At 31.2% G+C, this 22,791-nt stretch overlaps 2 protein-coding genes across 2 annotated transcripts in view; one reads left to right on the forward strand and one right to left on the reverse strand.

The window, feature by feature from the left end:
- The window catches only part of LOC107440544 (dual specificity protein phosphatase 22-B), a 208,940-nt gene that overhangs the window by 70,536 nt on the left and 115,613 nt on the right, over window positions 1–22,791 (reverse strand). The gene's annotated exons all lie outside the window — the stretch shown is intronic.
- Window positions 11,006–22,791, forward strand: part of LOC147810230 (uncharacterized) — a 135,936-nt gene continuing 124,150 nt past the window's right edge. The window contains exon 1 of the mRNA XM_087160439.1: window positions 11,006–11,600. Within this exon, the coding sequence (XP_087016565.1) occupies window positions 11,006–11,600 (595 nt within the window). The remainder of the gene's footprint in view (window positions 11,601–22,791) is intronic.

Here is a 22,791-nt window from a genome sequence, read left to right on the forward strand (position 1 = left end):
AGAGAAATTTTTAGCATACCAGAGATGCCAACTGCTCCGGAGACGCCAAGAAAACGGTAAATAACTTCAAACTAAATTTTGAAAATATTTGACTATTTTGGCTTGCTTTTAAAAATTTATAGCATGAAGTAACTACCTAGTCCTAAAATTTGATTTTATTGGGCACCTGGGCCGCGAAGCGGCCCCTATCCCATTCATCTGGAATTTTATAACAGTTTTGGTTGAGCAATGATGTGAGCAGGCAATGGAGTTGCTTTTATGAATGTTTCAAGCTCTTTGCTTGAATAACTAAAAAGGAATCAAAAATAAATTGAGCAGCTTGCTCTAAACTGTGTTTGTTTGATTTTGGAGTTGTTCAGAATTGTATCAGCATGAGTAAACGTTATTTTCAGAAAAATTGATGAAATTATTTGTTTTGATAGTTATGATATGAGGCGTCGGAGGTGAAATGTGCAGCTATTGGTCTGTAGTTTTTATCTTTGATATAATTTTCAAATTTAAAGATTTCATTAAAATTTGCTGTTTTACATTCTATGGCTTTATCGAAAAAATCTGCATTTAGCTTGTATATATGCTGTGATAGAGTTGGTATTTTGAGATCTGCATGTATATTGGCATACCCTCCAACTTATGAGGATTTTGAAAATAATTCTTTCTAGTGGTAGCGAACCAAAGTAGAAATTTTTAAAGCAAATGGATCTCTCATAAAACTTTTATCAGAACTTAAGAATCTAGCCATATGGCCTGCACTTTTATAAGTAATAGTGGACAAGTTACGCTAAAATTAATTTTTTTTAAATATTAAGACATTAATTTTGCTACCGTCTGAAAAGAAGATTTCTGAAACTACGGAAATTCCGTAGCAGTTGGAGGGTATGTATTGGTATTCCGGATGAACCATCTTGCACAGGTTATTTTTCTAAGGATCTTGTTTTGGCATTGGTTTAATTTCTTCAGTAGATGTTGAGGTATCGTTGTCCAGGCAGGTGAGGCATAGGTAAGTATTGGGCGGATCATTGCTGTATATAGTAGCTTCTTTAGTTTAAGTGACATATTCTGATTATATATTAATGGTTGTATGGCTATTATTGCTGCATTTGCTTTATCTATTGTGCTTTTGATGTGATCATTCCAGGTGAGTTTGCTATTGATTATAAGGCCAAGATAATTTGCTTTTTTAACTATTGGTATTGGTATGTTGAACATTTTTGGTTGAAGTTGTGGAAGTATTTTAATTCTTCTTTTTTGTATAATTAATATTTGTGATTTTCCAGCATTTACTGCAGTTTTCCATTTTAAGCACCAGTCTTCTATTTCGTCTATATGGTCTTGTAGTTTTTGAAGAGCATGATTTGGGTTTCTGGATTTAATAATAATACCGGTATCGTCTGCGTAATAGGCTGTTATAATCGGCTTTGTTTATAGGAAAATCATAAGTGTATAATATGTATAATATCGGTCCCAGAATGCTGCCCTGTGGTACATGAAGTAACTACCATAAAGTGGTGAATTATATAATCCTACGAATTATTTAGAAATAGTGGTGGATAAAAATCTACTAAACTGAATTTATTAAACCAAGAATCACAATTGATAAACTACCACTTTAAAATATTTATTTGCTATCCGGAGCGAATTGGCATCTCTGACATACATCAGTGCGATCTTGAAATGGGAATTCAATGTTAAACAATTACTACGACGATCTGTGCTTGATAAGGTACCTGCCCGCGTCAGCGTGCACCAGACCTCTTAACCTAAGTTATGTGCTAGGGCAGGGGTGGCGAACTTTTCTACACCAACGTGCCATTTTTTCTAAAAAAATTGTTTAATGAGGTCATAGACTTGCCGTCAAATAATTTTGACTTCGTGATTATTGAGAAAATAATAATACTAAATACTATCAACTCAAAACTCTTTATTTACATTGAAAAAAAAAAAACATTTTGCTATGTCTCAGTTATACGCGTAATTCAACTTAAAGTAACACCAGTGTGACTTCTGTTGTAGCAGATTAGATGACAAATAACTTATATTAGGTTGTAAGATATTAGTTTAAGCAGGACTGTTAATTTTTTTCTAGTTATTTATTGTTAACTTGTTTTTATGGTTATTAATTGCTTCATTAGCATTAATTGTTAATTTTTTTATTAATAATTGTTCATTATTTTGACTGCTTTTTGTGATTTTTAATTTAATTGTTACACATGCTTCATATTGTAATAACAAATATTGTGTCGGGTGCCATAAATGGCACGCGTGCCTTTGTTTCGCCATCCCTGTCCTAGGGCGACTGGAGCTAATGGCGTAGATAAGAGCATGAGTAAAAGCCCTTATATAGCAAGACGGAAAAGAGAAAAACCTGGTACGTAAAACATTTTATTCCAGCATTTTTTTCGAAAAAAATGAAATATCTGTAACTATCAAGATTTCTTTTATAATTCTGGCATATATATAAAACTGCTTCTTTTCCAAGATAAAGTAGATATTGTTAAAAAATTTTAAAAAAGAATAAGTAAACTCCTCCTTAAAACTAGCTATAACTGAAATGGTTTTACTACCAACCTTTCCTCTTTTCCGTCTCTCTTTCACCCCTGGATAAGAGAAGGATTAAGAGGCAGTTGGCGGCTGAGATAACTTGCTGGATGGGCAGCTCAAATCATGATTTATAGATAAAAACAAATACTTGCTTGCTTGCTTTATTTAAACAACTGGGTGCCTAGGCCACGCAGTGGCCCCTAACCCATCCATCTTAAAAATATTATTACAGTGAATATAACATTTTGATTTATGTAACAGTATGGTAACATAAAAATAACCATGATTAGAAATTTGTACAACTTGATCGATGATTTACATAAATTGCCTTTAAAAAAGAAGTGAATACAGCCATGATTAGGTCGGGGGAAAAAACAAATACTTTCTTCTTTATTTAAACAAAACTAGGTGCCTAGGCCGCGCAGCGGCCTCTACCCCATTCACATTCGTGCCAACTCTCCCGGATTTTGCGGGAGATTTTATTTTCATATTTAAAGTGGTAGTAAATATATACTATTTTTCCTTTTATAAATTTAATTTTTAAATCATTTTGATCACCAATATTCTTACAAAAATTAAGCTTATATATTAATATGCGTTACTATCATGGTTGTTAACTTAATTTTATTCAAATACAACGTATTTGTTTGCTTAAAATTGAAGTTTTAATTCCATTTTAGTACCATTGGGAAAAATGATAATGGAAGGGATTAAAAGTTGGCAGGTCTGCATTCATCATGAAAATTATATACAGTGAATAAAACATTTTGAATTATGTAACAATGTGGTAACATTATAGTAAAGTGACCATGATTAGAAGTATGTACAAACTTGATCGCAGATTTACATTAATTGCCATTGAAAAATGAATACAGCCATGATCAGATGGATATACATGAAATACGAGCTTAATATGTGATGAAGAAACAAATACTAGATGAATTTTTGAATTAAAATAAGATTTCTCTTAATATTTATTGTGGTAGCAAATTTTATATAATTTTTATTCTCTTTTAAATAAATGCTATTGATAATGATTTTGACTACCATTAAATTTAAATACATATTTAGTTGTCTGCTAGCTCAAATGTTTATAAATGTCAGTTAAATTTTAACGAAACGCAAGCGCAGATGCACTGACTACTCCGTTTTTTTAAAAAAAAAAAAGGCGATGTTTAATTTATTTTTAGTTTAGTACGGTTCATTGATTTTAAAATATTTTTACGCCACAGCATATCAAACACACAAAGCCTGATATAAATTGTGCTTTTGTTGATATCATCTCGTGGTTAGACTTTTAAGAGTTGGCGAATATGTCCATTATTCTGGAACTTTTATTTTTTAACCCTTTCGCGCCGACTGTCACAAATACGTGCCAGCATAAAACCGTATCAATCAGGGAGAAAATATAAAACTGGTAATCAAAGTATTTCTTTAGCAGTTTATTTGTGGGCGGAGTTATGATTGTTTGATTTATTTAATTCACCATTACTTTGTTCAAAATAAAACTATTTAGTTGTAATTTGAATTAACATTGATTATATGTATGATTAAACTAACAATAATTAAAGTAAAAGCAAAATAAGTCTGTCAAATTAGAAACGACTACATTTAAGTTACCGTTTTTTACTTAATTACTACTTGATTCTGATTTTGTAGGAATGCTTTTCTGAATCACCCGTCCCCAAGGGGTTAATCCTTAACAAATTTGTAAAAGCTTTTGTAGAAAGCTGAGCAGTTGGCATACCTGTGCACCAGCTGACAATCCCCACTGAATTGGTTTTTTCCCTATCACTAGGGAAAAACTCTTTTGAAAAGGGTAAACGTCGGCAGATATGGTATTTTCAAAATTCTGTCGGCAATGAAACATAACACAGGTAACACCAAATCGTTTTATATTGTAACCAGTGCAATCTGAAGCAGATTAAAATTAAAACGAAAAGTTAATTTTTTTTTAAAAAAATATGTTTAAATTAAATGTGCAAATGATTAAAAAAAATTGTTTTGCAGTTTATTTGCAAAAATAACTAAGCATAAAAGTACTTTAAATTCATTACATTAAGACAACAAAAAAGGTTACTTCAAAGAAAACCTCGAAAAGAACAACCACTTATTTGAAGTACAGCTTTAAACCGTTGGGCGACATTTTTTGGCTTTGCCAAAATTGATGGGCTAAATGGATTCTTAAATTTTTCCAGATGATCATAAGCCAGACATACAAACTACTCCACTTTCTGTAAAAGTTTCAATAAATTGGCAGCGAATTAAATAGCAAATTTGTAGAATAAAGGTACTTACGCCTACTCTGTATGAGTGTCTCCACAAGAAAATTGATAGATAGAATGCATTATTTTGTGATACTTCGAATTTTTGATTTGTAGTGGTGGAAAAATTATTTTAAATAAAGAATACTAAAAAAAAATATCTTAGTGGTAAAGTAATTTAAGGATCTTTTGAGCCTAAATTACTTTACCGCTGAGAAATTTTTCTTTAAAGAAGAACAAGTTGGCATCTCTCAGGGTTCCCGTGGTCCTTTAAAAAATTTAGCAGTAAGAGCAAATTAAGGTTTATGTTAAAATATAGCTCGTAATTAAACATACCATTTTGTCGTTAAGTGGTTTCGAAGGTTGAATTTTCATGCATATATACTTTCTTTGGAAAACAATTTTTTGTGGTGGTTACATAGAAATTAAATTATCGACATTTGCTTAATTTTCGTAACCACTTTTTAAAATTTACAAGACCCGCAGGAGCTCTGATCACTGTAACTGTAACAAATTGTCTTATACCACCACTAGAAAATATTTATCCGCACTCCGGAGCAAGTTAGCATTTCTGTATCATATTCGCTGTTACTAAGGAAAACATTTTCTTAAACTACCAAAATTACGTAGCATTCAGAGAGCAATATATCGAAGGGGGAACGCCCAGAGCAATATTGGCAACTTATCAAAAATACTTGTTTTCAACCACTATGGTAACATTATTTAACCATGGCCCCCACCCGTTAAAAGAGTCACCAAAAATTAATTGAACTCATATGTGATGGTTATCTTAGCATCAGCCCCGCTAGGGGCTCTAACTAATTCATCTAAAAGAATTAATTGAAATACAGTTACAAATCATTATGATACTTTGAATATTTGGTATGTAGTGGTGGAAAAACTAATTAAAGTGAAATATACTAAGCTAAAAATAACCACTAGAAATTATTTTTTACAAAGTGGAGTAAGTTAGAATCTCCTCATAACCACACATTTACCTATAAGTTTTCGTTATTCATCTGTTGTATTGATTAAAATCATTCTTAATTAAATTTCAAAGTATTACCAAAGCTATTCATTACTACGCTTTCTGCGAATTATTTTATTCATTGTTAGACACATGAAAATTAAAGTTTTCAGCTAAACCTGCGCTAGCAAACAAGCTCTTCTTTCAAAAAGACTTATCAACCATAGAGTGTAATTACACTTTAATTACGACAATTAAAATTTGCGGTGTAAACACGCCGTTAATTATGCATTAACGAATAAAGTGATATATTAATGACGCTATGAACATTCCCTTAATTGCCTTACAGCCTTTCACTATAAAAGAGGGACGCATTCTAAAGTCTTTTTATAAGGCATGCGATATTTTAAAACTTTAAAGTACACCTCGAATATCTTTGAAAAGGCTTTGAAATATGTGCGGTAAAATGTGTGTAAATAAGTATTTTATTTTAACATTGTACTTTAACTATTTCGAATCGATATACACTTGCACATCGGTATACACTTTCGGTATGAACTTTGCGATATCTGTATACACTTTAACTATTTCGAATCGGTATATCGATTCAAAAGAAGAATATATGAGTGTAGCACACATTTTTATCTCTATATGAAAAGTAATAAAGCTTTAAAACTGAATCTGAAAGTTATAAGTACGTATTCTTTTTTCTTCCTTTTTTAAAATTTAATTTTACAAATCTATTAGAATTAGATTCATAACAATTACTATACTATACCAAACTATTATACCAGATACGAAAAAATCTTGTTTACAATATATAACTGTCGACAAGATGTAAGACCTACTAACCTGGGATATTTTATTCCTTCAAAAAACAAGATACATCTAAGCTGGTTTTATTACCAGGTTTCCCTTTTATTCGGGATACAAATATAGATATGGGTCGGATAGATACCCTGTGGGTAGGGTATTATAAATGAGTATTTACCAGGTATATTCTCTTGCTCAGAGAGTCCCCAAAACCAGGGTTTTTATTACTCTTTGTTCTTTTTAAAACAAATAACCATGATTTGTCTTGCTTATAGCTCTGAGAATAAAATAATTTTATCTTTAATTTCCCGAAATGAACTTTAAACTATATATATATATATATATATATATATATATATATATATATATATATATATATATATATATATATATATATATATATATATATATATATATAACTTATATTCGATTCAAGCTATAAGCAATATTTTACATCTTCGCGATTTTTGTTAACTGTTTTATTATTGTACTTTTAAACCTAAACTGCGTTTTAATTCACGCCGGTAAGTTTGATTTCCTTTTACATTTTTCTTTTATTTCATGATTTTTTACAACAATAGGTTTTTTTTGCGATATCGACACATATAAAGAATAATTTTTATCTTAGGATAATTATTCTTTATTCAGAAATATCGCATTATTTATGGCAATTAGATGTGTCTTGACAACGACTATTTGCTTTTACCATTCTTGTTTCTCTACCATTTAGTTTTTTATTTTTATTTTATTCATGTTTTTCATGTTAATTTGTGTATATATATATATATATATATATATTATGCTAAGTGCGTGATACTTTGTTGCTTTAAAAAAGTAATGTAAAAATGTGTAAGGTAATTAAATAGACATTATATTAAGCCATTTAAATTGAAGTTTGCGCATTTTTCACGAAGCAATATTTTCTTTCAATGCAATGGAATAGTCTGAACCAAATGGAAGAGATCCTAATTATGTGCAAAGAATAAGATTAAAAATGTGAGGTAGTTAAATTTTTAAACAGGTTTTATTTATTTAGAGTTTGTAAATTTAACATAAGTGATAAAAATTAAATCTATAGATTTCATACCTAAATTTTAGAAGAAATTCATTCATAAAACTATTTTATTCTAACCAAATTTGTCTTAAAAACAGTAATTAGTTTAAACTACTTCAATATTTTGTTTAGTTTCCTTCTGTATTGATTATATTTTACTATAAATAATAAAGAATAATTTTATTTTTAAAAATAAGTCATATGTTTGTAATTTCATAATTTCATTTTAGTCAAAAGAAATATCGAATTATGCAATTTAACTTTTATATTGATGAGTTAGTTTTCAAACTTTCTCAAACAAGACGATGCAGACAATCAAACAAAAGTAGTTCTGTCCTTTAAAATCTTACTTACTGTTTTTTGCTCTATACAAAATATTCATTGTTCCTAGCATATTGTTCCCAAACATTGTTCTATATATTAAATTAACAATATTAAATTATAATTAGATATTTCTATTTAATTATAGATATTTCTAGTTTTCTGTAAATTAAAATATTTTGTGATTTGTATTAAAAATACATCTCGTTATCGGAAATATGAAATACTTCTTAAGTTCTTAGAGGTAAGTTTTTTCACTAGAAAAATTAGTTTAAGTATAAAAAAAATAAAAAAAGTGAACGTGTATCTCATTTGTTTGTATTTTGCTTCATTAAATAAAATTTCATGATTCTGTTTATTTATAAAAAAAATTAGAGGAAATAAACTTTATGAATGCTAAATCTATAAAACATTATTTTATAGTTTAACAATTAGAAATAAAAGATATTTAATGCAAATAAAATTTGTTTCAATTGATTATTATTTATTTGCATCCTTTTTTTATATAAATTTTCACTTTTTATACTCTTATCAGAGTAAAGCTTAAAGCATTTAATTTAGGAAAAACATTTTTTCTTTTCAATAAGAAAAATATGAAATGTATTTAATTATCAAAAAAAATCATATTTTTACTCCATCCTTATTCCTGTAAGAATTATTAAATTTCAGTTCTCTCAAATAGTAGAAATCAAATGGATCAAAAGGATTTATGCATTTAGGAAGGAAGACCGGGATAGCCAGGCTGGTAGGACGTTAGGATCGTGTTCGTGAGTTCGAATCCTGCCGGCGGAAGAATCTCCGTGTGATGGTGACTGGCGTATGTTAAATCTGTAGGGGTCACAAAATCTTCCAAGTTCCCATAACAAATCAATGCCTCTGAGAGTACTAAATTGGAGATCGTTCGCTTGTTCATGTCAAAATTACGATCTACAGATGAATGAATGGAGTATGAATGGGTCCTCCGTGTAAAATTAGCTGTGACGTATGTGTAGATGAAGTCGTATTCTTGGCAAGAGATGGAGCCACTGAAAAACAAGAAACCCACTATCTGCCTTAAAAATTCGATAGGATTCCTATAGCAGGCTTGCTCATATTGGCAAGTGGCATTAGTAAAGACAACAACAACTAAGAAATTATGCATTATTCACATTTTGGAAAAGTTTTGTGAAATAAATTTTTTTAAATAAATTATTTAAAGCCTGAATAAATTTTTGCATTTCAAAAATATATTTGTGGCAAAACTTTCCTTATTTAGATGTTACTTTTAAAACCACAAGTACAAAGAATTATGATTACAAATGTGAATTTAAAGGGGTTTAAACCATAACAAGGGTTTAAACCAAACTCTCAAATAAAGAAAATTTTAAAAAATTATGATCTTAATAATTTACATGTTTAATTAGAGGAATTTTTCTTCATAGTAAATGACAAATTAACTGTTGACAATGGCAAGAAAAACTTAATTGTGCCTTAAATATACACCCTTTTGTGAAGCTTTGAAGAAAAACATGACCATTGAATTTGCAATAAAATTAATAAATACTCAGGTATTTATGAAATTTGGATATTCTTCCAAAGTTATTAAAACCCGGATATTTTACATCTGTAGGTACAACTTGGCTGTCAACTACTAAATTTTTCTTGCAAAATATTGAGTAGTAAGCTGTTTGAGTGTAAGCTATTGAGTGTAAGCTATTGAGCTAAAGCTTGGAGTAAGCCGGCATCTCTGCATTCAAAAGAAGCAAAAATTTCCGGGTAGGTAGCTATGAATCATCATCTGGGTTCCTGAGGCCGCTCTAGATGAGCCTGAAGTCTCATCCATTTTGAAATTTTAACTTATATGACTCTTTCTGGAGACTGGAATGCAAATTGAAGTTAAGGTAGCTAAGCAATCCATAATACTTAAGCTATACATAACACATTGTATGTGCGGAGCTTCCAAATGCAAAGTTCTAAAAAATTAGTAGCGAATTAAATATGAAATTTGTAAAATAAGTCCTTTTGAGAGATAACTGTAATAAAGTTACATTTTGTGTGATACTTGAATAATTTCATATGATTTATTTTTTATATGCAGTGATGGAAAAATTACTTAAATTAAAAAATACTAAACTGGAAATAACTTAAATTTTGTTACCACTAGAAAATATTTTTTGCAAGGCGATGCAGTTGACATCTCTGTTTATGTTTCAGTTACCGAATTATCGAAGTGATCAGGGGTGTTGTCTGATATTTTTTTTAAAATATGAAATAAATTTAATGACAAAATCTATAAATCAATAATCTATAATTTTGTCGCAGTTTTTTGTAAAAGATTTTAATGGATTTTTGTTAATGCGGCGACAAAACGCTTACATTCATATTTGGTTTTTGTTTTAATAAATTTATAAACTAATTCTGACTGCCATTACATTTTAACAGTTAAAATATACTTATGACAGACCTGCTAGTGTCCTTATCGTGCTGTGAGTATTAGATAAATTTAAGTTGAATGTGAAACTGCTTTCATTATCCCTTTCATAAGTATTTCACTACCGCTAGAAAAATACTTCTTTGTGGAGCATAAAAGCTGGCATGCTAATCTGAGCGGATTTGAGAACAACTGGATTCGTGAATAACTGGATTATGGTCATTCGGCGGTCAACTTGAGTAATGGAATGGAAAAATGATGATATGATACCTGACCAGATGTCGAGTGTTACACAAGGTGTCAGATTCTGAGCTCCGGTCAGCCAATTTGATGTTCCTGACGAGGAAAAAATTTTGATGTTTTGAGTTATTGATGTTTAATCCTTTTGGTGAGTAGTTCTTAATAATTCTCTCGAAATTATGTCTGGACGTGGCAAAGTTTGAAGCTCGTAGTTTAAAGTAAAGTGCAAAAATTAAGTTTAAGTTTATTCAATTCAATTTTTAAAGTACTGCAAAGTGAGTCTTCGACGTTGCGGACGTGGTGGAAAGACAAGCACGCCTACCGGGCGTCAAAACCTCAGTGACTCTACGACGGATGAGGAATCCACAGAATTCGACAACAAAATCAAATCACGCAATATGGCTACATATCAAAATCATCCACGTGGCGGAAAATGGCAAACCGAAAAGACTTCACGAGAACCAACGGTCAATGTGGAAAGCATGAGTCCAGGTGAACGAAAGTTATATGAAGAATGGATGGAAATGATAAGGATGACCAACGAAGAAATTGAAACAGCAGCGAAAGAGCTCCAGGATTGCTCGCAACTCAAAACTCAACTTATCGAAACTCAAGATGCAGGCCAAAATTTTGAACAGAAAAGCGAAATGACAACCGATACAGAAAATATAGCTAAAAATAATGCAGAGCCTCCTACAAAAAAGCGAAAAAGGAAGAAGAAAAAGCAAAACAAAGCCAAAAATATTGAGGATACACAAATCATGATTACAGAAAGCACCTCTTCTTCACCAATAGATGCCGCCACCTCCTTGCTACTATCTGAAACAATAGTCAACTCTGACGTAGCTCCACCCATGGAAGTTCCCAATGAAGAAACAGACACACCCATAACCTCTGCACAAGCACATCCAACCATACATATTAAAGTATTACTCCGTGGACTATCAACAGAATACAAAACAGATGAGATCTCCCATCAACTGGCAAAAACAGGCATTACAACTCATAAAGTCATACAGTTTAAGAGAAAAGTGGGCGAGGCCTATAGGCTCCTCCCACTTTTTCTCATAATTCTTAAAAATACAGTGCAAAATCATCAAATTAACTCCATCACCACTATTCAAAGTATTCCAGTCAGAATAGAGAGATTTAGGGGGGGGGTCGTGGACCAATTCAATGTTTTAATTGTCAAGCATTCCACCACACTCAAAGATCATGCAACGCTGCCTCAAGATGTGTGAAATGCGCTGGCAATCATCGCTCCCATGAATGCAGAAAGGACAGACACACTCCACCAAAATGTTGCAACTGTAGTGAATCCCACACCGCAAACTACACTGGGTGCATAGCCCGTCCCACTAGGAAGGGCTCTCGCCCGATTCCCACAACAACAGCCGGTATGGCTCGCAGACTTGTCATAATAATAAAAGAACTGCAAGAACTCATAAAGAATGAAGAGGTACTCCAATTACTGCAAAGAATCATTAGAGATAATGCTCCATAATGTCATAGTCATGCCCAATTCCGGACTATTCATTCGGAACTCTTGCATTAGTGTAATATGTAGATTATCAAACTCTTCTTCAATGAAAAAAGTAAAACAGCTCAATTAAATAGCAAACTGTGTCCGATAGATGTCGACACCAATATTAAACAAAACTTCTGTAAATTTATCATATATCATGTTATATTTGTTTTACAACTTAAAATTACACAATTCTAACTTTATTCAATGCTAAATTGTCAATCGCATTTGCATATATTCTAATTTTACTCATAATTTATCATAACTTATGAATGCATCAAATTTAAATTCCATTCAATGCTAAAATATCAATTGTAATTGTTTATACATTAATTTAATTCATATTTTAATCACAACCTATGATTGCATCAAATTTAATACCAATCAATGCTTAAATATCTATTGTGCTTTTTATATTCACGAAAATTTCTGATTATTGCATAAATCATGACTTATATTAAATATCAAATCATGTTTAATTTATCAAGCAAATATGCTTGATCTTCTGTAATGCTACCTAAATGCTGCATAATTCAAAATGTTTTTTAATTCAACTTGTAAATACTTCATGATGAATGGGTTAGGGGCCGCTGCGCGGCCCAGGCACCCAGTTTTAGTTAAATAAAGAGAAAGAGAAGCGGATTTGGAAAGATAACACAGATGTCAACTTGTTGCGGACAGCGAATAAATATTTACGAGTGGTAGCATTTCAATGAGTTTTTTTAGTTTAGAGAATTTGATTTATTGGGTTTTTGCTCACCATTACTTTTAAAAATTAACAGGTAAATATGATATACCACTGTTTTAGACTTTATCAGTGTTGACCTTTGTAAAATGTGATTAAAATTAAACTAAAATCTGCAACTTTTAGTTTGTAGTTCTCTACCATTTTTTAACCCTTTAACGGGCCCTTTATTTCTAGTAAAGGTAAATTAAAGTATTTTTGGAATTAAAATTGTTTTAAGAACAGTAATTGATATAAAAAGGGAAAAACTCATTTAATTTATAAAAATGCCACTTTTTTGGTGGTAAATATATTTAACATGACCTATTAGTAACTTACTGACTTTTATTTTTCTTTATTTATAAAATAAATTCCTTAAATGCTACAAACTTCAAAAGGAATTATGTATTTTATAACTTTTATACGTTTTTTAAAAGTGACAAATATTTACCAATTTTATACAAACTCACTTCAAGAAAGCTGAAGTTATTGAAAAATGGAAACCTAAATTAAAAGTGGTAAAACGTGGTAGTAAGTATACTTACCACGGCCTTCAAAAGGGTTAAAATATTTTATTGAATCCGGAGCAGTTGGCATCTCTGCGATAATGATGACCCTTCAGTAAGTATTTCACTACCACTAGAAAAACATTTCGTTGAGGGGAGCAAAAATAAACAAGTATTCCAATCTAAGCGCAGTTGGAAATATAATGCTACATTACCATACCTGCCAACTTTTAATCCTTTCGAGGATGATTTTCCTCAGTGGTAGTAAACTGGAATTTAAATTAGAAATTTAGGCAGAAACATATGCTGTGTTTTGAGAAAGCTTCTGAGGACTAAACCGATAGTATTACATATTAATATATATGTTTATTTTTTTTAAAAATAGTGGTGGTCAAAAAGATTATAAATTAAGTTTATAAATGCAAGGAATATATCGAAAGCATCCATTTTACTACCACTTTAAATATAGAAATAAAATTTTACGCCAAATGCGTAAAAGTTCGCAGGCATGCATTACCCCTTCTATAAGTATTTCACTACCACTAGAAAAACACTTCTTTGTGGGGCATTAAAGTAAGCATGTATGTCAATCTGAGCGGAGTTGGAAATCACACGCTCCATTATCCCTTCTATAAGTATTTCCCTACCACTAGAAAAACATTTTATAGGGCGTAAAAGTAAGCATATGTGCCAATCTGAGCGGAATTGGAAATATAACGCATCTTCAAACATCGTAACATGTGTATTTATTTATTCATCGAGAAAGATTTTTAATTAAAAGAAGCAACAAAGCGAAAATATCAAATCCTCTCCTCTCAATAGTCTGTGGTAAACCAGACCAACTGTAAAAACTCCATTTATTTCAATTTCAGTGCTTTTTTTATTGATGGTAAACTTTCCATTCTTGTAAAAAAAGAAGCCAATTTTGGAGAAGAAAAAAATGCATGTAAAAGAAAAAAATGCATTTTAAGTCCGTGACTAGAAATTTTTTGGCGAAATTCCAGAGAGGGAGAGAGAGTTTTGTCTCGAGTCAAAGGATGCATTTTTCACTATCAGATTTATTTTTTTCACTCCAGGTATGTTTACATGCAGTATTGATGTCAGATAGGATGCAATAAAAAGCATAGTTTTTTGGGTTCGTTTGATTTTATAACAATTTTTTCACGATTCTAGTCCTGCATTTTTTTTCTATAAAATCTTATTCGCTGAGGAAGTTGTTTTTTTAAAAAAAAAAAATGCTATCGCATATGAGCTATAAGAAAAAAAAAGTTTAGAGGGAATGTATTTGTGAAATATCGTGAAACCTGGATTGTTGCTTTTTGAATATAGTTTTCTTTTTAGGTATAGGTAATGGTCAGACATAAGTTGAACATAAAGTTTCTTGGTTTAAATTGGCTTAATAGTTTTTCAGTTGTAAAATATTTTATTAGGGAGATTTCTCATATTTTCGTTTGGTTCCGTATTCTCCTGTACGTAAGATTTTAAGCATTTGCGCATGCTCACTTCTCGTGCTTCAGTTCAGGTATAAGAAGTTCAGGTGAAACGCGCATGCACCCGTGAAAAATATCAAATTTACGAAATAAAAATAGGAGATTTTGTAAAAACTCGTAAGTTAAAAACACTAACGTTGTGTAATATCATTTTAACTTTGACCACAAAATCAAAACAAGCATTTACATAAGACGTAGACTATCTCTTTAAAGCTGTGGCACACGATTCAATATGCTTTACTCCAGATAAAACTGCAATGGTTCTGTGAGCAGAAAAATTTTGTAGATAGTAGATTTTGATTCATTCGTCGACAAAAAATGCATCTTTTTGTTATTATTAATATTTAAAAATATATTATTGATCTTCTATTGATTATTCAACATCTTTTAACTAAATTTTATTGCTAAAATAAATATAATTTATGATTTTAAAATAGCAAAAATATATTTAGTTTCTTATGGAACTATTGGATTTAGACAAACATGAAGTGAAACAAAAACCCATAAAAATATTTATTTATTGAATAAACCAATGGTTGTAAAATCATTCGATTGATTTCAAAATTTCCTCAATATATTTCTTCAACTTCGTTTCAACATTTAACAACTGTAGACAGCGTGCTTCTAGCTTTGTCCCTGTAGCGTAAATCATGCCATCATAACGTAAAGTTATATAGTATCTAAAATAAATGCGAGAATGCGCTACTTACGGGGACGTACGGAAGTAAAAGATCGAAATCTCCCCATTGTCTGCACAGATTAATTAGCATATTTATGGTTAAGTCTAAGTGCCACTGTTGGCATGCATTTAACCCTTTAATGGTCTATTTATTTCTAGTAAAGGTAAATTAAAGTATTTTTGAAATTGAAATTGATATAAGAATCGTAATTGATATAAAAAGAGAAAAAACTAATTTATCTTATAAAAAATTAATCTAAATTTTAATGCCATTTTTTGGGGTGGTAAGTATATTTACCGTGACCTATTAGGAACTTAGTGACTTTTATTTTCGTTACTTATAAAATAAATTTTATAAATGCTACAAACTTCAAAAGGAATTATGTATTTTACAACTTTTACACGTTTTCTTAAACTAACAAATGGTTACCAAATTTATTCATTCCCACTTCAAGAAAGCTGAAGTTATTAACAAATGGAAACCTAAATTAAAAGTGATAAAAAAGTTTACCATGGAGTTTAAAAAGTGGTGGTAAGTATACTTACCACGGCCTTCGAAAGGGTTAGCCGGTACTCCGAACACTGATGATTCTCCTAATCTATCCTCAACAGATATTAAAATATCGAATAAATATAATAATACCAACGAATAAATTAATATAAAATCGGGTATAATAAATATTTTGGACATTCACCAAAGCGACTACGTGATTGTTGACATTCACCGGTGAAAGTCGACATTCTCTTGATTTCGGTAATTACCGGTAACAAAACTGTACATTTGTAAAAAAAAAAAGAGAAAAAAACGCGAAATAATTGTTTTGTATTGTTTTATAACTGCAAAAATTCATTTGAATAAGCATGAAATGTTAACAAAACGAGATACTCATTAAATAAAGAGAAAGGATAATATTAATCAAAACAGACCATCCTCCAAATATTAATTCATTTAAAAGTAAAACATTCACACCAGCGTGTGATGAATCGTCCTTCAGTTAATTTCACTTAATCACAGCTACTCAGTATCTTTTTTATCATAATTCATTGCGACAGTTTTTTTAATTAAAAATCCTTATTCGAGTTAACTGTAATTGTGTCCGGAAGTATTGAAGAATCGTTCCTCACAAAGCCTTCTCCGCGTTATTGATTGGACTATCCGAAGTGCTGACTCGACACTGTAACGGGAAAATGTCTAACCTTGAAAACGATAGCTTCATTTCTGAGGCCAAATGGAATTTGAAATCTGCTTTCTGCCCACCCTTTCACGTTAATTAACTTCAATAGTTTGCGGGATTTGAAGTTTCGAAGACTTTAACTAATCCTCTCTTGAGTGACGCAGCAATTTTCGATTGCCGCTGGCGGCTTTGAGTCTTCAGAACAGAAATAGAGTTAACCCTTTCGCGCCGACTGTCACAAATACGTGACAGCAAAAAACCGTATCAATCAGGGTAAGAAGATAAAACTGGTAATCATAGTATTTCTTTAGCAGTTTATTTGTGGGCGGAGTTATAATTTTTTGATTTATTTAATTCACCATTACTTTGTTCAAAATAAAACTATTTAGTTATACTTTGAATTAACATTGATTATATATATGATTAAACTAACAATAATTAAAATAAAAGCAAAGTAAGTCTGTCAAATTAGTAACGACTACATTTAAGTTACCGTTTTTTATTTAATTGCAACTTGATTCTGATTTTGTACGAATGCTTTTCTGAATCACCCGTCCCCAAGGGGTTAAAGAGAGCATCGGTTTACCGATGGCTGATTTTAAAGATTAGAGATACAGTGTAACTGGTATTTTATCTGTTACATATTCACTTTGATTCTCAACTAAAATATGTTACGAAATAGTTAAAAAATACAGGTCTGCTAACTACTACGCTTTTTACAAACTATTTTATAGAGTGGTAGACATTTAAAAACCAAAGAATTCGGAACTTTTGTTAATTTTGCCAGCATTTTAAGAGCCGCAACAAGAAATAGGTAGAAAAAAATGGCGTTGCACATGAACTTTTAAATCAATTACGTGTAGTGGTGTGGGAAATAAATTCAAATGAATAAAAAATAATACATTGAAACATAAATTTAGGTGCTACTTTATTCAAATTTTACATTAGGTACGACTTTGTTCAAACTACTTTTCTCTTAAAACGGCTTTAAATGAAAAATAAACAAAAAGAACAGACTTAAGGCACCAAAAGTTCTGCTTTATGACATAACAATATTTAGTGAATAATATGCAAATGTTATTAATTGAAATTTTGAGTGATGGAGAGACTGTCTATGACTTGCTGCTGCGACATGATCTTCTGGACTTGGTCTAGGGCTCTAGACCAAGGGGATGAGCAACAACAACAACTAATTGAAATTTTATGTTTGGCAGAGTAAAGATAATTTACAATGACTCGACAATTATATATATATATATATATATATATATATATATATATATATATATATATATATATATATATATATATACACACTCCTCACACTATTGTATTAATAAATTTTGCTTTGGCTATATTGATGCAATATCAGAAAGCACTCTTTTTTTCGGATATAATCGTGTGGGCTGATGAAAAGATTATATCTTTTATTTTACGGTTTTTTTTAAAAAATTTCATCCTTTGTTTTTCATTATTATTCCCCCCCCCCTCTTTTTCATATGTCTATAATTTTCCTTTGTTTTATCTTCATTTTGAATGATATATATATATAAATATATATATATATATATATATATATATATATATATATATATATATATATATATATATATATATATATATATATATATACCATACAATGAACCTAAAAGTTGAGCCCACCTCTTTCCTGGGTATTCTAGTCCATCCCTGAACACTGGCATACATTCTTTATGGTTTGACCATCATAGCAGTGAGTTAACATATTCCATCATAAAGTGATGGAAATTATTGAACCAACAATACGAAAGATATCTCATGAGTTGACTATTAAATCAGTAAAACATTATCTTCCAACTTATGTATGAAATAATGTATGTTATTGGTCCAACAGTACCAAACATAATATAATGGGATACCATCATACCAATGAAATAACATCCTCCATCATTCGGTGTTGAATTTGGTGAAAGCCTAACATCTCTTGATTGATAATCCTTATAGTGATAAAGTAACATTTTACAACATGGAATGATCGAAATTTGTTGACATATCAAAAACCCTGAATACAATCTAACAAAAAAGTCTACAGTGGGACGCAAAAGAAGAAAACTAAAAATTTCCCATCTCAGAAATCTTACTTCATTGTATTGCAATCCGGAGGTGAAAATAAAGAAAATTATGTTATGACAGCATCATAACATATTTTTCACAGTTTTTTTTTTCGTCCAGCTGGCTACAGTGCCCTCTAGCAGCACTAAAAAAAATTTTTTTCACTTAAAATTTAAATAGTTGCCACTCTGAAGTTAATGGTTTGGTTATTAATTTCTCTGTCATATTTTTATATACTTCTGCGCGATCACATCCACAGCATGAACGAATACTTCCAAATATGATTTAAAATTTTAAATGTTTTTTTTATTTCTATTTGGTTCTTTTGACTAAATTTCACAAATTAAAATGTTACGCGAATTATGTTAACGTTATATAATTTTTTCCATATCTTGAAGAGCAAACAGAAAATAAAATATTTAAATGAAACTGGAATTTAATTTAATATGCTGCGACGAAGCACAATAATTATTTGTCTTCATTACTATTCGATATTCTTCAAATATCCAAGCATTTTGTAACATTAAAATAAAACAAAGTAACCAAACGATTTAGGAAAATTTCATTCAGTTCAATTGAAAAATAAAATAAAACGATTAACTTATCTATTACTTAGTAGTTACATTTATTACCACAACCGGGCGCTCTCCTCTATCAATCAGAAAGTGTTGCCATTGTGCTGCTCATTAAAATATGCAGGGCCTTTTTACATGCATTAGAAAGAAAACTCTTGATTTATCTCTCTCTGGTTCAAACATTACTTCCAAAGTAATTAGTGAGAACAAAACGGAAGGATGATAAAATATCAATCGTAACATAAAAACCATTAAAAAGAAATAATAATTTTAGAACTTGTTTTCCATTAATTAAATACGTTTGAAGTTAATACTTTCCTAAACTGACATACTAATTACTGATCGTTAAGACACTGTTCTCAGCAGATCACCGAAGTCAAGCATCACTGGCTGCGGTCAGTGTGCGGGTGGGTGATCACTTGGATCGGTCTGCGTAGGGACCGAGGGTGTGCGGTATGGGTCCTCGTTAAACTGTGCTACCATAAAATGCTCGACTTCGCACGCAGATCGTCGGGCTACCGAAGCAGGGGTGCCATCCCCTCCGCAGAGGATCAAAATTGTGATAGCATGTCTTCGGATCATCCTCAGGGATGTTTCCCAGACCGTCGCCAATAGCCCACTGTGCAGCTCTAGTGCGACGTAAATTAACAACAACAACAGCAACAACTAATTAGGGAAAAAATAGTTAAATACCATGGAAATAAACTACCCTTTTTATTCTTGCTTATTTTCCGCAGTTTACCCCTATCTTTTCTCAAAACCGTAGCTGAAATCCTCTAAATAATATACCAATAATGGAAGCGAAAATAAAACACACGAAATAAAATAACTCCAACTTTAACTAATCAACCTATAAAAGAGTTTTCTTTTTTAACGCTTTCGTTGCCGCAATGAAAGCGATTATTTTCGAAAGTCATCGACGTCTATGATATCAACAAAACTTTCTCTCTGATCCTCCTTCAAACTTTGTCACCCGAAGCCAGAAAATTATTGGTGCGAGGCATTCGTATCAAAAGGCTTTCAAACTAATGGGCAATGGGTGGGAGAAAAAGTAAGAGCGTTATGCACCGAGATTTATAGAAGGGAGACTTTCGGCGTCATTTTTATGCTGCAGGTAAGAAGAGACGACTCTGTAATCCCAGAGGAATGACGTCAAAAGGTGAATAGAGAGTTACGGTATAAATCGGCAAAATGGCGAGGACACAAATTATTTTGACAAAGTGAATATTTCTTTTCGGTGCATGTTACGGGAAGCTAATTCTAACTTCCTTTGCTTCCCGTAACATGCTTCCTTGTTAAAATAAAGTTAATCTTGTTAAAATAAAGCTGAGAAAGAAGTAAAAATGTAGCGATATTTTGAAATAAATCAATATGTCGTTTAAATAAATAAATTACAGATCCAGCACTCAAAAGGGAATATGAACTTGTAGTGAAACTTATTGCTAAGTATTGACATGTTAATTTTCGAAGTTAACTTAAGCATAAAATGCTGAAGTTTATTTCACGTGCAATTAATGATATAACTATGAATCTTATCGGTGGGGGGGGGGTCAGGGAACTGGCATTGCATCAGATTGGTTCTAGGTTCGGATGCCAGACAAGGCATGGGTGTTCTTTCATTCTCTGTCCTTATGTGGGAGCAACGTTGGTTCACCTAGTAGGGTGCCCCAGTAAGAGTGGCCAATAAATCTGTTCAAATTTGCCTGAATTGACGAAATGTCAACAAAGGTGGGCAGAGCCGGATTATACCTTTCGTAGGCCCTAGGCATAGGCGTTTTTGGGCCTTCCCCTCCTTCCCCCACTCCTCCCCTCTTTTCAAAATATAAGCTAAAATTTTCATGCATATTTTTTTTTTACATTTTTATTAATATGGATTTTAATTTACATATATTTGTTTATCGAACTTGATCTGCCATACCGACATACTGCCGATATTGCAGTTGATATCGATAATACCATTATGATTAGTTCGATCGATAACTATGTAAACACTTCACGTCAACAATACAACAACAAACCAGCAAAGAAAACAGTGGAATTGATAGTGATATTAAAGTTTTCATGATACTACTTTGATAACTAAGTGAAGGAAATTAACATTGTCAAAGTAAATCTTTTGAAATTATTTATAAATAAATTTGCAAGGTAGGTTAAATTTTTACTAATAGAAAAAAATTCGACAGCATAATACAAGATTTCGTTGAATCCAAAAATCGCAAAAAAGTAATATATTAGATCATAAGATTCTGCAAAATAATTTATTAGAGAAAAATATTATATTTTTATTTGTATCTTCATAATTTTGTGCAAAATACACTTGTTGTTTTTAAAGCTAAATTATTTTTGTCAAAAATTTTTTTTCTCCCAAGTTTTTCGTAGGCCCCTGAATTTCGTAGGCCCTAGGCACGTGCCATAGTGTGCCTATAGGTTAATCCGGCACTGCAGGTGGGCATTGGAAAGAAAAACTATGATTATGATGTCGCTTGAAATAATCTCTGGATTATACATGCCTGTGTCTCTTGAAATATATTCTCTGTACTTTGTAAATAAACTGTGCATAGTTTTATAATCTTTTTTTTTTTTTTTTTTTTTTTGGTGCTTATGTATTCCATTTCGTCATCATTCTGGTATCTTTCAAATTTATTTTAATGTAGTTATTGACTATAATATATTGAGAAAACGCAAATATTGTAATATTGTAAAAAATGAGATGCAAAAAAATGAGATATTATAAAAGATGAAATGCAATAAAATGAGATATTATTTAAATTTGAAATAATTTCTAATTTATTTTCAGATTTGGTGAAAATGGTCAACGGGATAATGCATAAGTATACTTTTTTTTAACTATTGCGACACTTAGCTAGAATGACAAGATTATTTATTTAAAAAAAGCGCCTTTTTTTGAAGTATTCCCGCAACTACCAGTTGCATATTATCAGCAATGCGGTTGAGATGGCGCATCCGCTGCATTTTCTTCTCAGACAAGCTATTATGCATTGATCTGAGACTACACTCTGTTTAGAGAAAACTGGTAATGAAAGTAAACAAAGCAAACTTTAACTTGGCAATACTTTTGACTCATTGGCTCTAATCTTGTGACCAGCAGCATAACTGACAATACGAAGAGAAAGCCAAATCAGCCAATCAAACCGGAAATCAGATGTAATGTTGCAAGAAAAAAAGGCGGTAAGCCGTTAAGTTCCGTCCGCTATAAATTTTTCGTGATTTTCGAGATTTTCTTTTCCATGTAGCGTAAATGATGGGTTAGTTCCATCAAAAAGTCCTCCACGAAGACAAGTTTTTCCCAATACTTGATCCAGGAGTTCCCTAGTCTTCTGGATTGAGTTCAGAATTACAAGGCTACGAAGTTGAACATTATTCGTCGTAAACTCAAAATTGGGTGAGTTGCTCAACGA

Source organism: Parasteatoda tepidariorum, chromosome 4 (genome assembly GCF_982258835.1).
Source record: "Parasteatoda tepidariorum strain Cologne lab strain chromosome 4, Ptep-v5.0, whole genome shotgun sequence".
Taxonomy (NCBI): Eukaryota; Metazoa; Arthropoda; class Arachnida; order Araneae; family Theridiidae; genus Parasteatoda; species Parasteatoda tepidariorum.